The sequence below is a fragment of the Schistocerca americana genome, chromosome 1 (assembly GCF_021461395.2).
Source record: "Schistocerca americana isolate TAMUIC-IGC-003095 chromosome 1, iqSchAmer2.1, whole genome shotgun sequence".
NCBI lineage: Eukaryota > Metazoa > Arthropoda > Insecta > Orthoptera > Acrididae > Schistocerca > Schistocerca americana.
Window position 1 is genome coordinate 865,257,193 of NC_060119.1, and position 17,783 is coordinate 865,274,975.

At 37.6% G+C, this 17,783-nt stretch overlaps 1 protein-coding gene across 4 annotated transcripts in view; it reads right to left on the reverse strand.

Annotated features, from left to right (window-relative positions):
• LOC124613889 (glutathione S-transferase theta-1-like) overlaps positions 1-17,783 on the reverse strand; it is a 116,632-nt gene that overhangs the window by 81,023 nt on the left and 17,826 nt on the right. For 2 of the 4 annotated variants that reach the window (XM_047142649.1, XM_047142631.1), the window contains exons 3-4: positions 14,315-14,402; positions 14,079-14,229 (exon numbers count right to left, since the gene is read on the reverse strand). The exons of the other annotated variants lie outside the window; for them this stretch is intronic. In XM_047142649.1, coding sequence (XP_046998605.1) covers positions 14,079-14,229; positions 14,315-14,402 — 239 coding nt within the window. The remainder of the gene's footprint in view (positions 1-14,078; positions 14,230-14,314; positions 14,403-17,783) is intronic. 4 annotated transcript variants of the gene reach the window in all.

The following is a 17,783-nucleotide window of genomic DNA, read 5'->3' on the forward strand; positions in this document are numbered from 1 at the left end:
CACCACCACCAGTTTCATTGGGGCATGTCACATTGGCATTCTAGGAAATGCATTTCCTAGAATGCCAATGTGACATGCCCCAATGAAACTGGTGGTGGTGTCAGCACTTTGAACGTTGACCAATAAATCTTGATATGTTCAATATCAGCATATTTATAGGTAGACAGTTCACTGAGTCACACAAAAATGAACTTATGTTTTCATGACATCTGATGTTTGGGCAAAAACTGGCAGTGATAGTGAACATGCTGCATGCATTCAACAAAGGACTACTGGCTTATATAGTTTCCAAGTAGGACTATTCAGGGAGGACAGAGTGAAAACGTTGCTAGACTACAGGATGACCTGTATTGTTTTTTGTTCACAAAAAGGTTTAACCCTTTCTAACCCAATTTTTCCACTCATTGCATTCTCTGCAACTGTTATAAATTTTACGCAGATAAAGGGTGTAAGGAATTATGGGTTACTGCGATCCAGGTTAATAAAAAAAAAAAATAGAATATGCAGTGCAAGGTCACTTGACAATTTCGTTTTCCTTTAAACTTGTTTTGGGCTCTATATATGGTGTTTTTGTTTATTAATGCTGATCTTTAAAACATTCTCCCAGGAGAAGTCCAGGCTTCCTCTTGCATGTTTTAAAGTAGAAAATGGTTTCTCTTATTCCTACTTTCTCCATGCAATTCTTTTTTCTTTCCTTTTGCATTATAAAATGCCCCTTTCCATTTAGTCTCTCCTTGGTATAGATGATAATGGTTATAATATTGTGCCTTGTCCGTGATGTATTAACATACTATTTTCTTTTTCTATCATAATATTAAGGTTTAAAGATATAATTTAACCACTGAGTCAATGAAATGCGCTGCAAGTCAGCGAATATGTATACCCAGAATAATGAGAGCAGCGTACCATTATCACCTGTATTTTGTTCTATATAAAAATGCACGCTCATCTTTTTTCTCTTCTTTAATCACACGCCTTTCTGACAGCATCTTACACTATCAGACTCCTATTTTATTCGAATGAACTAAACTTGTATTCCTGCTGGGAATTTATTTAATCATTCTATTATTATCACCAATTGTGAGTATTAATATGATCTTATTGTTGTTGTTGTGGTCTTCAGTCCTGAGACTGGTTTCATGCAGCTCTCCATGCTACTCTATCCTGCGCAAGCTTCTTCATCTCCCAGTACCTACTGCAACCTACATCGTTCTGAATCTGCTTAGTGTATTCATCTCTTGATCTCCCTCTACGATTTTTACCCTCCACGCTGCCCTCCAATGCTAAATTTGTGATCCCTTGATGCCTCAAAACATGTCCTACCAACCGATCCCTTCTTCTAGTCAAGTTGTGCCACAAACTTCTCTTCTCCCCAATCCTATTCAATACCTCCTCATTAGTTACGTGATCTACCCATCTTATCTTCAGCATTCTTCTGTAGCACCACATTTCGAAAGCTTCTATTCTCTTCTTGTCCAAACTAGTTATCGTCCATGTTTCACTTCCATACATGGCTACACTCCATACAAATAATTTCAGAAACGACTTCCTGACACTTAAATCTATACTCGATGTTAACAAATTTCTCTTCTTCAGAAACGATTTCCTTGCCATTGCCAGTCTACATTTTATATCCTCTCTACTTCGACCATAATCAGTTATTTTACTCCCTAAATAGCAAAATTCCTTTACTACTTTAAGTGTCTCATTTCCTAATCTAATTCCCTCAGCATCACCCGATTTAATTTGACTACATTCCATTATCCTTGTTTTGCTTTTGTTGATGTTCATCTTATATCCTCCTTTCAAGACACTGTCCATTCCATTCAACTGCTCTTCCAAGTCCTTTGCTGTCTCTGACAGAATTACAATGTCATCGGCGAACCTCAAAGTTTTTACTTCTTCTCCATGAATTTTAATACCTACTCCGAATTTTTCTTTTGTTTCCTTTACTGCTTGCTCAATATACAGATTGAATAACATCGGGGACAGGCTACAACCCTGTCTCACTCCTTTCCCAACCACTGCTTCCCTTTCATGCCCCTCGACTCTTATAACTGCCATCTGGTTTCTGTACAAATTGTAAATAGCCTTTCGCTCCCTGTATTTTACCCCTGCCACCTTCAGAATTTGAAAGGGAGTATTCCAGTCAATATTGTCAAAAGCTTTCTCTAAGTCTACAAATGCTAGAAACGTAGGTTTGCCTTTTCTTAATCTTTCTTCTAAGATAAGTCGTAAGGTTAGTATTGCCTCACGTGTTCCAACATTTCTACGGAATCCAAACTGATCTTCCCCGAGGTCCGCTTCTACCAGTTTTTCCATTCGTCTGTAAAGAATTCGTGTTAGTATTTTGCAGCTGTGACTTATTAAACTGATAGTTCGGTAATTTTCACATCTGTCAACACCTGCTTTCTTTGGGATTGGAATTATTATATTCTTCTTGAAGTCTGAGGGTATTTCGCCTGTCTCATACATCTTGCTCACCAGATGGTAGAGTTTTGTCATGACTGGCTCTCCCAAGGCCACCAGTAGTTCTACTGGAATGTTGTCTATTCCCGGGGCCATGTTTCGACTCAGGTCTTTCAGTGCTCTGTCAAACTCTTCACGCAGTATCTTATCTCCCATTTCGTCTTCATCTACATCCTCTTCCATTTCCATAATATTGTCCTCAAGTACATCGCCCATGTATAAACCCTCTATATACTCCTTCCACCTTTCTGCCTTCCCTTCTTTGCTTAGAACTGGGTTGCCATCTGAGCTCTTGATATTCATACAAGTGGTTCTCTTCTCTCCAAAGGTCTCTTTAATTTTCCTGTAGGCAGTATCTATCTTACCCCTAGTGAGACAAGCCTCTACATTCTTACATTTGTCCTCTAGCCATCCCTGCTTAGCCATTTTGCACTTCCTGTTGATATCATTTTTGAGACATTTGTATTCCTTTTTGCCTGCTTCATTTACTGCATTTTTATATTTTCTCCTTTCATCAATTAAATTCAATATTTCTTCTGTTACCCAAGGATTTCTATTAGCCCTCGTCTTTTAACCTACTTGATCGTCTGCTGCCTTCACTACTTCATCCCTCAGAGCTACCCATTCTTCTTCTACTGTGTTTCTTTCCCCCATTCCTGTCAATAAATAAAAAAATGATCTTATTATGAATGCTTTATTCTTTTGCTCCAGAGTTAAGCTAAGATTATTGTAATTTCCAAGTATATCCCCATAATACAGCACAATTCTTTGTTATGTTCAAAACTGTGAGAATTATTCCCAAAATGTTAGATTTCTGTACACATTATTTACTTCGTTAAATAATAATTATTACATTTAACATTTCTGCTTTCATTTCGTAATAGCAGTCCCAAATTTCGACACTTTTTCCTAATGGTTCCAACACAATACTCATGAGATTAAATCAAATTATTCTGAATTTTTCATGGGACGAGAAGACCGTTAGAAATTTCGATGATATTACAAAAAACACAAATTATTCGTTTTTCAGTACGCTGCTTGCCTACTGATCTTCGCTTCAAGCAAAAAAGGTAAAAAGAGTAAAATAAATTAAGAAGTGAAGCGATAATATTGAGCATTCAATAGTATTGTGTGCATTTTCTGATAAAAATAATTTTTATTATAAAGTCAAAAAAAGTGGTGTGTATGTGAAATATCTATTCATTCACTTTTAATTAAGAATAAGAAGTGATACCTCTAATTATTCCACGTACTAATAGTTGTGTGTGAATATTTAAGTATTAAAAATAACCAGTCTCATGCGTATATTTAAGTAACAGTAGAACAGAAAATTTAATTTGGATACATTAAGTTTGAAGAAATTTTGCTTAACAGTCATTCAATTCCTGACTATTGCCAATATATGAATGTAGTATAAGCTTAGGTTACATCCATCGTAATTTATGCTAGCCGCAGCATAAATTTTCACAATTCCATAATAAAATTCACCCATATTTACGAAATATGCCATAGTCAAAAAGATTCAGTATATGGTCTTCCTCTCTACTCTGCATCTGTATTTCTTACCTGGCTGACTAGCTGTCAGATAAGATTTCTTCTATGGGAAATAGATGAAATTCCCAAACAAGCTGACAGCTTGTGTAGAACCTGTCAGTAAAGATGTGATACTTCGAACCACCTGCACTACTAGCAATTGCTGTGCCAAATGAATGACTATTTGGGTTCACAAAATGTAAAACACAATGAATTAGCCTTCCTATAGTTGTGTTTCCATAATATTAAATGTTAGAAAAAACAATCTTTTCTGAATCACACAGACAGAAACTCATAAACCCCACTTTGTAGGCTTCTTTTGATTGCAGCACTTGAATTCTTCCTTTGAATTCACTGTTCCCTTATCTATTGCCATATTCCTTTTCAATACATAAAGTTCTTTGCATTTACAGACAATGTAGTCACTGATGTTCTTCACCTTGCTCCCTCTCGTACTCAAGACACCCCTGAGCTGTGACAGGTGGAATTCATGCAAGCATCCAAAAAAATTTGGGAGAAAAAATGGAGACAAATTATCCTCAAAAAATGGAGTTTATTCTAGCCAATCTTTTGTAAAACGTTCAAAGAATTCTGCATTCAAATTCAAGACCATGTTCACTATTACCCAAGTAAAGCATTCAGATTTTCTAATGAAACATCCCTCCATGTGTGACACATGGTGTTTTTTATAAGTGGAGTGACTTTCTGCACCTTACACATATTTGTAGCATTCACAGTTTCACTAATAAGATTGCCAGTGAAGATGAGTTGGAAATATTCATGTTCGGATTTTGGCTGAACACCATGAGGGATGGTAAAACCTTGATGCATGACAGAAAAAGTAAACTTCATGATATTACACCCACCATTGTGATCAATCTTCTAGAGCATTGCTACGGGAAGTGTCTCTTCATCACTTTCCACTCCATCAGCAGATTCTGATTCATTAGAACTTACATCGCACACGGTGGAAGTTTCTTCCTAATTGCTTTTGTCACTAAACTGTCCTCCATCCTCAATGCCTTCGATAAGCCACCTGGCAATATCATCATCACTTACACGTCTTCTACTGGCAATTATCCTATTAGAAACATGTGAATGCAACACACTACGAGTTGGCAGATCTTCATACGAAGTACTCCCATGTACATAGCAAATTGCAACAATGGGGCAGCCAGAAAGGAGAATAATGGAAATGTGTCGGACATTGTCCAACATCAGAGCCACAGAAGAAAATCATAATGCCAGATGTAGACTGACAGTGGATCCGAAAGGATAAAGACATATCTCAGAATCAATTACATAGTGAGGTGAATGAGAAAGAGGTCTACCCAGAGCATCAGGCAAAGTTTTCTCATGGAAAGGACTGAAGAAAGATGGAATTGTCTCTTCAGGGATGTTTGTAACTGTTCCAGTGATTTGTTATACAGCCTCATCAGTTTCATTATACTGGTAGGCTTCAAACATTATAGTGGTGCTGAAGATGGCCAGTGTGCTTCACATAGCCCCCAGTCTTATTGGCTCTATATAGATTGCCAGCTGCAATACAAACAAATATTCCCTAGGAGCAAAGGGATGAGGATTTGCCACCAGACTAAAAGGTACAGTCTGAAGCATTTACTGAAGAAAGTTGGTTCACTAGTATAAAGCAGGCAAAATAACAATTTATCATCATCACAATGATTCTGTGTGCAGTATGATATATGGGGTGACAGACCTAAGCTAAAACAGCATTTACTTTGCATTAAAAAAACAGTTGCCTGTTGATACAAACATTAGCTTTTGGCACTGAAAATAGAGCTAGTTGTACTTCATTCAGAAACAACACTATATGGTAAACTTAACTGTTCTATTTGCTCTATTCACTAAATATATGGGAAAAATAAATAGAGTTTGTGTTAAGACATTGTAACATTACGAGTCAAGACAGCTGTAACGGAACTTGAATAGCGTAAAGTTATCGTTGAAAACACACGCCGCGCGATTTGTTACGATTTGGTCGGTCATAATAGTAGTAACATGCTTTTGAATACAATTAAAATATAACAGCGATACCTGTTTAGCGTTATTGGAAATAATATGTAATAAATTAATGAGTAAGGTAGCCGATCCTATAAGAAGAGGTAAAATTGGGCATATTAAGGTGTTTTGCTTTATATCGACTAAGCCGATAATACGGCGTCCTTTTTTTTTTCCGTTTACTCTTAGAAGAAAAAAAAAGAAAAAAACAAGTAACGAAGTGCTAATAGTGCGTTGTGAAAAATATAGGGGCGAATTTTAAATAGCAACAGTGTATAATCAGACTAACAAATGGACATTCAGTTACGCAAAATAGCGGACAGCGAAGTGTGGTCATTAAATTGAGTACACCTACAGGGCGGTCAATTCCGGGATAAGTCTATTCGCATCTCACGAGGGACGCGGTATTGAGACCGTTTTTTTTTTGGTCAACAGGGTATAGTTCGTAGATCTTAACTACTGCAGCTATTCTGGAATCAGGTGCTACCGTGACCGTTGTGTGTTGTCAATGGCTTAAGGTCATCATATCTCATGCTCTAAGATCAACGCGCCTTTCCTCTTGGTATAACGGTGTCTCACGGTAACAACGACAACGCCGACGGCGAAGGAAGATACGGTAGAAGTGGCGGCACAACGTGCGGCTCGATCGAGGAGGATTGCTGCATCGAGTCGAGTGTCATCCGGATTCACGAACCCTAGAGTTGGAAAATATTGTAGCAGCCAGTGAGTCTGTACAATGAAAGAGGTATTCTTCAATAATCACTACAAGTGAGCGATACTACCAGGTATGATTAAAATAACTGTATAATTATAAAAAAAAAAAAGGAAGTTGAGACTTGTGATTTCGGTAGATAAATATATATAAATACATAGTGAAAATAAGTGTATGTCTTGGTAGTGAATAATCATGTCAAAACGAACGAAAAGAATACATGATAATGTGCAGTTCAGTAGAGTAATGAGTAGAGAGAGAGAGGAAAGTGAAGAGGATAGGGATGATGCATCCCATGAGCTCAATGTGGGACAGGAGACATGTACAGATAATAATACAGTTATTGATTTAGAACCGTTAGGAGATTCAAATACAATGATAAGTAAGGTAAGCAGCGTGGGAGAACATAAAGATCTTGAGATTTCGGAAGTAGAGCAGCAAGTTGATCCTCAAAATGGAAATATTAATCAAAAAATGTTTGATATGCTGGTATCAATAAATACTCAAATGGGTGTAATGAATGGAAGACTTGGTTCACTAGAAAAAGATAATAAGCAATTAAAAGAGGACAATCAAAAGTTAAATGAAAAATTTGAGGCCAAATTTGGTTCATTAGAAGTTAAAATGGATTCTTTGGAAAGCAAACTGAACACCTTTGATTATAAACAGGAAAATACTAAGAAAGAATTAAAGGCGGACTGGGAGACTCAATTAAATGCGAAATTTGGAGAACTAGATGTAGAGTTTTCTAACACCTTAGAAAGGCAATATAATAATTTAATGGGAAAACTTCATGACGTAGAAAAGAAATATGAGGTAGTTTCGAAGAGTTATGATGGCCTGTCCAATAGGATGGTTAAGTGTGAAAGCAGCTGTTTCAATGCTAGCGCACAGATAGAAGAGCTTTCGAAACAAATAGTCGAGTTTGAGTCTGATGCTCGTAAGGGGATTGACAAGTATTTAGTAGATCAAACTAAAAGACTTGACGAAGATCTAACTGAATGGATATAAATAAAAGGAAATGAAATTGTAGACAAGGTTAAGACTACTATTGGATCCCAGCCAAATGAAAATATCAATGAGCACCTAAGTAGAAATGATGAATTAATTAAGCTCTTCACTAGCGAAATTCAGAAAATAAAAGAGAAAATAGTTGATGAGTTACCTAAATGGCAAAAGGAAACCAATCATAAATTGGCGGAGTTAGAACGAAAGTCATCACAAAATTTGTTGACAGAGGACGAACGTTCGGAGACTAGGTCGGAAAACAACCGAACATGTGATAATACGAAGTACAATTGTGGTGAAAATTTGCATTGGGAAGTTGATGATTCGGTTGGTAAAGATGATGATTCTTTTGGTCAGTGAGGATATTTGTCTTCTTTAAAGGTGGAGAACAGCATTTTTAAAAGTAGACAATTCCCAACATTCTCCACTGAAAAGAACAACCTGCATCCGAAAATCTTTATCAATAATTTCAAAAGAATATTTCCGCGTAGCTGGTCAGAACACGACCGACTTCAATTTATAGTATCCAAAATTACCGGAGAAGCCGCATTATGGGCCGCCGAAGTAAGTGAAAGTTGCCATACTTGTGCTGAGTTTGAACAACTTTTTTTGGCTAAATACTGGTCGTCGAGTAAACAAGAGAAATTAAGAAAAGAGGTTTACCAACCTGAGTATTTTAACAGTAAAAGGAGTACTTTAAGGCAATATTTTGAAAAGTACATAAATAAGACACGTTATTGGAGTGATCCAATTTCTCACAAGGAAGTGATCAGAATTTTGAAGGGAAGGTTGCCCATAAATATACGTGAAAAGTTAATAAATGTTCCTGACCACGATGTAGAACAATTCTTGTCGGTGATTGACTCTATAGATATGCTTATGGAAGACGCAAGACAAATGAGTAGTAATCAAATGTCGACTCTCACTCATAGTAATACGAATAATTATAATAATAATTTAACGTATGATAATAATAATACCGAAAACCAGGTCAAACCAGCATCACAGGATCGTGGACAATCTTCATCCTATGGTTGCAATAAAAACAATGATTATAATAAATATAGAAGAGATACTTACTGTGCTAGAGGTAAACCTCGATATGGTGACGCGAATGTGCATAGTAGTGATATTAATAAGAGTAACAGGTACCCAAGTGATGAACCCAATTGCATTCGACCTTGGGAAGATAATTCGAAGCATAATGTTCATCGGCAGGATGGAACAAATGCCTCGAGTCCTCATCCAGCACAAGGAGTTATACCAATGGGCGAAGGAGCCTCCAATGTGCGACGGGGTGAATACCATAACTCGGATCATACTGTACGGATTGTGGAAGTTCATGAACCCCCACCGATGACTGAATGAGATAGATTAAACTAATACCAGTCACCAAATGCCTTCCTAGGATGACTGGAAAGGAGAAGGAAGGCAGGCATCAATTTGAAGTGAGAGTATTAAGGTACAATAATGATCAGGATATAAGGAATGAGTTAATTGAAGAAAAACCTGAAGTTTCTAATAAATGCGGACAAATTTTACAGGCAATAATTCCAACAAGTATAAATAATGTTGATGTTGAAATATTAATTGATACTGGAGCAACTATTAGTGTCATGACGTTGGACTGTTTAAAACAGATAAGCCGAGGGGTAAAAATGCCCACTTTTCCTATCACAGGATGTACCGTGTCTGGCGCGTTCAGCGCAAAAATGCAAAAAGTTGTGAAACAGGTACGTGTAGACGTTACAATACAGGGGGCTCAAATAGAAAGTACATTCCTGGTTGTTCCTAAAATGACAGTACCATGTATCTGGGGTTTGGATTTTTTATGTGAGACCAGTGCAATCATTAATTTAGAGAAAGGTGAATGTATATTTAATTCCAATGGTAATGTTTTGACAACCACCCTGAGAAAGGGCCGAGTAATTCCAAATCAATTGTGTATGAATCTAATGGTAAAATATGTCAGTATTGATGATAAAAATGTGTATGATATATGCCTTATTGAATGTTCTGAAGAAATGATGGATAAAATGTCATTGCAGGAAAAGGTGTTAGAATCAGAATATTTATCTGTTATCCAAAGGGATGAACTGTACTACTTGTTGGAAGCATATCAGTCAATTTTTAGTAAACGTCCGGGTATAATAAAAGACTTTGAATACTATATAAAGACGTATGCACATAAACCCTTTTGTCGTACTTCCTATTCTATCCTGTGGACAAAGAAAGCAGTAGTCAGAAGGGAAATCAATAAAATGTTAGAATGGGGTATTATTGAGCCCTCAGATTCTGAATATTGTAACCCTCTTGTGGCGGTAATTAAACCCAATGGTGACATCAGATTGGTGTTGGATGCCAGAGAGATCAATAAGATCATTATACCTGTACAAATGCGACCGGAGAACCTAGAAGAGTTAGTCCAAAAGTTTTATGGTGCCCGCTTCTTAACTTCTTTGGATATGCGTAGTTCATATTGGCAAACTAGAATATCGAAAGAATCTAGAAAATATATTGCATTCCTTTTTCTGGGCCGAAGTTACCAGTTTACTGTCATGCCATTTGGGTTGAAAATAAGCGGTGGTGTTTTCATATCGGCATTAGATACTGTACTGGGCAGAGACCTTTTGAATGAAGTTACTTTATATGTGGATGATTTGCTAATTGCTTCTGAAACTTGGGAGGAACATTTGGACTTATTAAGAAGAGTTTTTGCGAAATTTTTGGAATACGGAGTTACTGTAAATTTGAGAAAATCCAAGTTTGCTCATAACCAATTGAAATCTCTTGGACATATAATCACTCCTGAAGGGATAAAACCAAATCCTAAAAAGATGGATGCGATTAACAGATGTGCTTATCCAAAGAATAGAACGGAATTAAAGTCATTTATCGGCTTAGTTTCATTTTTTCGACGATTTTTACCGAATCAGTTAGGAAGCCAAGACTGTTTGTTACGGCTGTTAAGAAAAAATGTCATGTGGGAGTGGAATTCCGAATGCACGCAAGCTTTTGATAACATCCGCAATGCTTTGACTAATGCTCCACTTTTACATCATCCGAGACTTGATCAAGATTTTTATATTGCTGCGGATGCTTCTGAAACAGGATTGGGTGCCACTCTTTTCCAGATGGACAATCCAGAAGATATCAGTACCATCAAGATAATTGGGTTTGCCAGCAGAACACTCTCTAGCTGTGAACGTGCATATTGTACTACTGAATTGGAAGTACTGGCCGTGGTCTGGTCCCTTAGAAAGTTTCGCTATTTTGTATATGGAAAGAAGATCATTGTATTCTGCGACCACAAAGCTTTATCTTTTATTTTAACAGGAAGGATGTTCCATTCACGTTTAACCCGGTGGGCCTTGCTACTGCAAGAATATGATATTACGCTCAAATACATCAGAGGGAAAGAAAACATCATAGCCGATGCTCTTTCAAGACTACCGAAAAGAAAGAATGACGACGAGTGTGAAGAATGGACTATTGACTTTAAAGTCATGAATTTATCAAGGCAATATTGTGAGAGGCAGATTTCACAGCTATCTCGAAGTCTTCCACAACTAAAAGATGATGATAAGTTGTGGAAAGCCATTAAGCATGCTGCTGAAAGCAAAACGCTAAGTCACTCTCAAGAACAGTATCAATTAAAATCCGGAATATTGTATCGGAGGAAGGATGAAGAAGATGTTTGGAAAGTTTGTGTTCCAAATAAATACTTAGAATCACTAGTATGGTACACTCACTTGAATTGGGGTCATTTTGGTTCCGCTAAATGTACAGCCAAAATAGCACAATACTGCTATCATCCAAATTTGGGACATATAGCTACAAATATTATTAAGAAGTGCAAAATATGTCAGAAGGCGAAACCCATAAACTATTGTCGGAAGATAGAATTACATCCTATCATCACACAACAACCTTTAATGTTGGTGTCATGTGATGTCTGTGGGCCATGTCCCATGACATGTGGACGGTTCAAATATGTATTGGCTTTCTATGATCTCTTTTCAAAATATGTGAAATTATATCCTTTGAAAAATCTCCACGTTCGACCCATGTTACGCAAATTTATCAACAACTATATAACTGAGCTTGGCAAACCTATAATGATGTTGACAGACAACGCTGCTTATTATACAAGCAAAGTATGGAGAGACACTATGAAAGAACAAGGAATCCAGCACATTTACATCTCAAGATTTTACTCTTGTGGAAATCCGGTTGAAAGAATCTTCCGAGAGTTGAACCGATTTTTACGGACGTACATACCCAAACAACATTATAAATGGATCGATTGGATTTATGAATTTGAGAAAGTGTATAATGACTTACCACACTTATCGACAGGTTATTCATCTAACCAAATAGTATTTGGTGAAAGTATTGTGCCAGAATGGATGAAGAAATTACCTGTGATAGAACAAAAGATTACCAAGAAAGAAGATACGGTGAAGAAGGTCTACGAAAACCTGAAGCATCAAGCACAATTGAGAAAAACCCGTTTTGATAAAAATGTGAAGAAAGTAGTCACATATGATGTAGGGGAAGAAATTTTATTGAGAAATCACCCAAAAGCATCAACCAGGAAAAGACTGAATAAGAAATGGCAATATTTATATACAGGTTCATATAAAATAATGAAAATACCTCATGAAGGGAGCTACCTCCTGGCAGATTGTGATACTGATGTAATTAAAGGCTTGTTCCCTCACATAGACCTGAAGAAGTATTATCAATAATGAGCAAAATATAGATTCAAGAAACACTGAATGATACCAAGACTACACTCAGTGGACTAAATAAAAGCACCAATGGATAAATACGTACTTATACTAACTTACAAAGAAAATTAAAGAATGTACCGACGATTTCCATGAGATACCTTCTTGGTATCAGCAACAATGACGACGGTGAAATACGATTTATCCTCTCACCGAACAGCGAGGATGGACGATTTAAAAGTGGAATTAAGAGGAAAAGAAAAGGACCAAATCCTCTCTGGTTAAACAAGTGGCCTGATAAGGGTTTTGGCCTAGGATGCCAATCGTCGAACCCGGCTGTGATCCCTGCCTTGCACAGTCGGTTGAAGAACTGAGGGCTTCATCCGAGAAAAAAAAATATGGTGTGAATATGAAGTGATTAGTGCGAAGTGTTTCTAAGACAACCTATAAACAAATGTGGAATTTAGTTAAGGGCATTTTGTCTAGGCCCATTAACTCAACTCAAATATTGTAGAATGTATGTACTGACTTGTTGAGTGAATCTGAGAGTGAGTGTATTCGCCGAAACAAATACCCTCTCCTGTCACAGTACACAAAAAAAAAAATAAGCCTGTTCTGTCTGGAACCCTCTTCAAGACATCACAGTCTGGGAGGTCGTGTAACATTACGAGTCAAGACAGCTGTAACGGAACTTGAATAGCGTAAAGTTATCGTTAAAAACGCACGCCGCGCGATTTGTTACGATTTGGTCGGTCATAATAGTAGTAACATGCTTTTGAATACAATTAAAATATAACGGCGATACCTGTTTAACGTTATTGGAAATAATATGTAATAAATTAATGAGTAAGGTAGCCGATCCTACAAGATGAGGTAAAATTGGGCATATTAAGGTGTTTTGCTTTATATCGACTAAGCCGATGATACGGCGTCTTTTTTTTCCGTTTACTCTTAGAAGAAAAAAAAAAAACAAGTAACGAAGTGCTAATTGTGCGTTGTGAAAAATATAGGGGCGAATTTTAAATAGCTACAGTGTATAATCAGACTAACAAATGGACATTCAGTTACGCAAAATAGCGGACAGCGAAGTGTGGTCATTAAATTGAGTACACCTACAGGGCGGTCAATTCCGGGATAAGTCTATTCGCATCTCACGAGGGACGCGGTATTGAGACCGTTTTTTTTTTTTTTGGTCAACAGGGGATAGTTCGTAGATCTTAACTACTGCAGCTATTCTGGGATCAGGTGCTACCATGACCGTTGTGTGTTGTCAATGGCTTAAGGTCATCATATCTCATGCTCTAAGATCGACGCGCCTTTCCTCTTGGTATAACGGTGTCTCACGGTAACAACGACAACGCCAACGGCGATGGAAGATATGGTAGAACATCATGTTACAATTTTCATGGTATTAAAAATATATAAATACAACAAATAACTGATGATGTTGGGTGTAAGTGCTACTCTTTGATAAAGAGACTGACATAAGTAATGAAATCATGGTGAACTGCTTCCAAGCAGTCAAAAGACTGATGATAAAAAAGAACCCAGCTTCTATTTGTATTTTTCTAAATTAAGGTTACCTCATCAAAGGAAAATACTACCTTTGTTCGGAAGTAGTTCACTAAGTTGGCTCGAATTTCAATGTGCTGCCATTCAAGGTATTCATCAACTCTTGCCTGTGCCTTGCTGTCCTTTGGATACCAGTGATCGGCAACTTCAAATTCTCGACAGAGATAGCGTAAGATGGCCACACTATAAGCATATTGATATAATTACTGTACTAGCTGGCGCTCTGGTTTTTTAAACAGAAAGAGTATCATAGTTAAATTATAGTCACCTTTCAGAAAGTGCAAAGTTGCCATGTACAACAGCTGGAACTTTCTGAAATGGATTTATCGTAGCATATTCTTCACTGTAATGTTCCCCTGAAAAAATTTAATGCAATAATTGTGTACTTGAAGTATGTTAGTTAATGCTCAAAGTTATTAGTTACATACCTTCAAAGTACTTGTTTATGATGTTCCAAATAATAACACATTGGATGAATTACAAAATAGTTGCTTCCAAAACAAATACCACATACAATTAGAAAAAAAAACACTAACAAAGTTAAAATCTGAGTGCTTGAAATTTCTATTCAGTCAGTAATGAAACAACTGTGAATTAGAAAGCTAAAAGAATCAATTAAAATAAACACTTTATAAAATCCAGTACAATCACTTTGATAATCAACAATTTCAATGTCAGCCCCTCTACGAAGCACACATATTCACTGCTTAGTCATGTCATTACAGGACTATCTATACAGCACTCCCCAAAACTTTGCCTTGTTACCCAGAACTCAAAAATTAATTTCTTAATGAACAGCTGCTGGCAGGTAAATCCCAAGGAACATAACCACGAAAAATTCTGAGTCCTGTACATTTATCTGTGATACTGAGAACCAACTTAAAAACTTCAGTACTAAAAAAATTCAGCAGCCTAGAGCGCATAAATATATCTTTGTTTAAGACAACTGGTTTTGACAGACTTTGCTGTTATCTTTAAAAATATTTTTAAAACCTGAAGATGACAGTAAAGTCTGTTGAAACTGGTTGTCATAAATAAAGAAATATTTATGCGATATAGGCTGTTGAATGTTTTTGGGCTATGTATATATGTATGTGTTTAATGCACATCCCCTGCCCCCTTCCCTTATACAGGTAACTGCCACTGAAAGCCTTTATACTATTAGCCATTCTGTGATTGGTAAATCAAAATTAAGTCAAGATATAACAAGATAGAGGAGAGGAGAAACAATAGTACTATATCATCACACTGAAATCACAATCAAGTCCACATCCAAAGGCAGGATCGTTAATGTAGTATAAAACTCAGAAATGAATGCAGATTTATCACAGACAGCAATACACAGCCAAAACAGAACTCATGATACGGACAGAGAGTGCAATTTTTTTTTTTTTAACAAACACTGAATATTCCATACATACAAACATAAGATAATTCAAGAACCTTCCAGAAATGATAAATAAAAAATAATTAATAAATGCTGGTGGTCGGGATTGAACCAGCGACTCGCAGCACACCAGCCAGTGGTGCTAACCACAATTTGGTAAATGATATTTTTATTTGTATACAAATACAAAGCTGAAGTAACCTCGAATACAAAATATTTGCTAACTACTACACCACACTGATGCCCCAGAACTCATGGCACTCCTCCCGCTGTTTCAGAAGTCCACAGTGGAACCGAAGACAGCACAAAAGATCTTAGATCTCTTGAATAGTCTTCTGTATGACGGCAAGGGTCGATTCTTACATTCCAGTAGTGTTGTTGCATCCTCTTCACTATGATGATCATTGAAGATAGTCCCTTCTGTCGAAGCTTCATAACCACTGATGAGTCTTCATTTTTCTTGAACCACTAATTGCCAATCTGCACCTCTGGACTTTCGTAGGGCTTCATACAGAGGACAGGCACAATGTCTATGCACTTTTGTCTTTTTTATGAATGGTCTTAATCCTCAGCTTCATTTGTGACATCCAAAAAGTGACAGAGAAAACGATACAGCCCAAAGTAGCATTTTAGTAACTTTTCTGATAGTCCCACTTTCTGAATTTGCATAAAAATCCATACCATGTCGCCCAGGCTGTCTCTCACTGTCTGGTGCTTTGGTGTTATAGCGCTCTGAGTTTTTCTCTCAAGTGTTCATGGTCTATATGCAAGCCAGCAGCCTCACTTCTTCGGCTCTGGTGATGATGTGTCTCATGAAGTCATCCTGAGTATCATCTGGTTGAAACGGAAACAATGCATCCACTGTTCTTTCACCTTCACGACCCTGGAGTAGAATCAATGGCATGTAGTATGTAGTGTCTTGCTTCACTGTGTTGTATGCGGATGTCACTAATGGCAGTGTTGTATCCCAATCTTTCTATTTGACATCAAATATGTTGAGCGCATTTCTGCCAATGTCTCATTAAAACATTCTGCCAGGCCATGTCTGTGGATGCTAAGCGGTTGGCATCCTGTAGGTGATTTCACAAAATGAAATTGCCTCCGATACTAGTCTGGACTGGAAAACACTTCCACAACCAGAGATCATCACACAGGGTGCTCCATACTTCAACATGATGTCTTCTACAAGGAACTTTGCAATTGTCAGAACTTCAGTAGTTGGCACAGCTTTGGTGACAGCACAGCAGCTGAGGTAGTCAGTGCAGGGTATTATCCATCGATTCCCATTTGTCGACTTCAGGAACCTCCCCGAGAGACTGATTTCAGTTCAGAGGAATGGCAGCGCTGCAGGCAGGATTGTCTCAATGTGCCCCAAAGGTAAATGGGGCTTCTGTCATAGGCATTCCTTACAGTGGCTCATGTAGTGTCTAATAGATCAGTAGAGACCTGGCCATTGAGCCCTGCGCCTTATTCTGTCTAGAATCTCCACAAATCCCTTGTGATCATATCAGATGCTGGACTTTCGAGGAAATACTTTAGAATCGGTAGCCACAGATGAGCTGGGGTGGCAAGCAAACCATTTCTGCCCCACTACATTATACAATGTTCTGTTTATAAACTGGAATCCTTGTGGGTCAGTTCCTCATTCTTCAGGACTTCTATGGTTTCAGCAGTGATGGATCTTCTCTCTGTTCGGCAGCAATGTCATTTAATGCAGTGACGTTAAGATTTTGTCTGCACTATTATGTTCCACCAAGGGATTGCTTCAAAGGCATACAGCGTCCTTGATTGTGTTTGCACCAATTCTTGTGTAGGATGGTGATGTATTCCTGAAGCGTGTGTGCCCATCTCACCAACTGACCTGACGGACCCTACAGACTAGTCAGCCAACATACAGAATGTTGATGTGTCACAACGATGAACAATTTGCCAAGTAGATATGGCTAGAATATGTTGATGACTTTAACAACTGTGGGGTACTCTTTCTCGGTTGTAGGGTGGTTCTTCTTGGCCTTGAAGTGAAGCGAACTCTTTTCAGCCCTTCCTGAATTTGTACTAGAACTGTCCCTGTCCCAAAACCAGAAGCATAAGTGTGAAGTTCTCTCTGAGCATTCTTCAGAGAAAATGTTAGCACCTCCTTAAGCACGCGGAGAGCTTTCCTGTGCCTTGTTTCACGAAAATTTGGCATCTCCCTGCAGTAGTTCTTGTAAGGGACATGCCTTGGTACAGAAGTCCTCTATGAATTACTGGTAGTATGACCACATTGCGAGGAAACCTTTCAGATCACAAATGTGCCATGGAGACAGAAAATATGCGACTGCTCTTATTTTCTCTGGATCAGAATGGACTC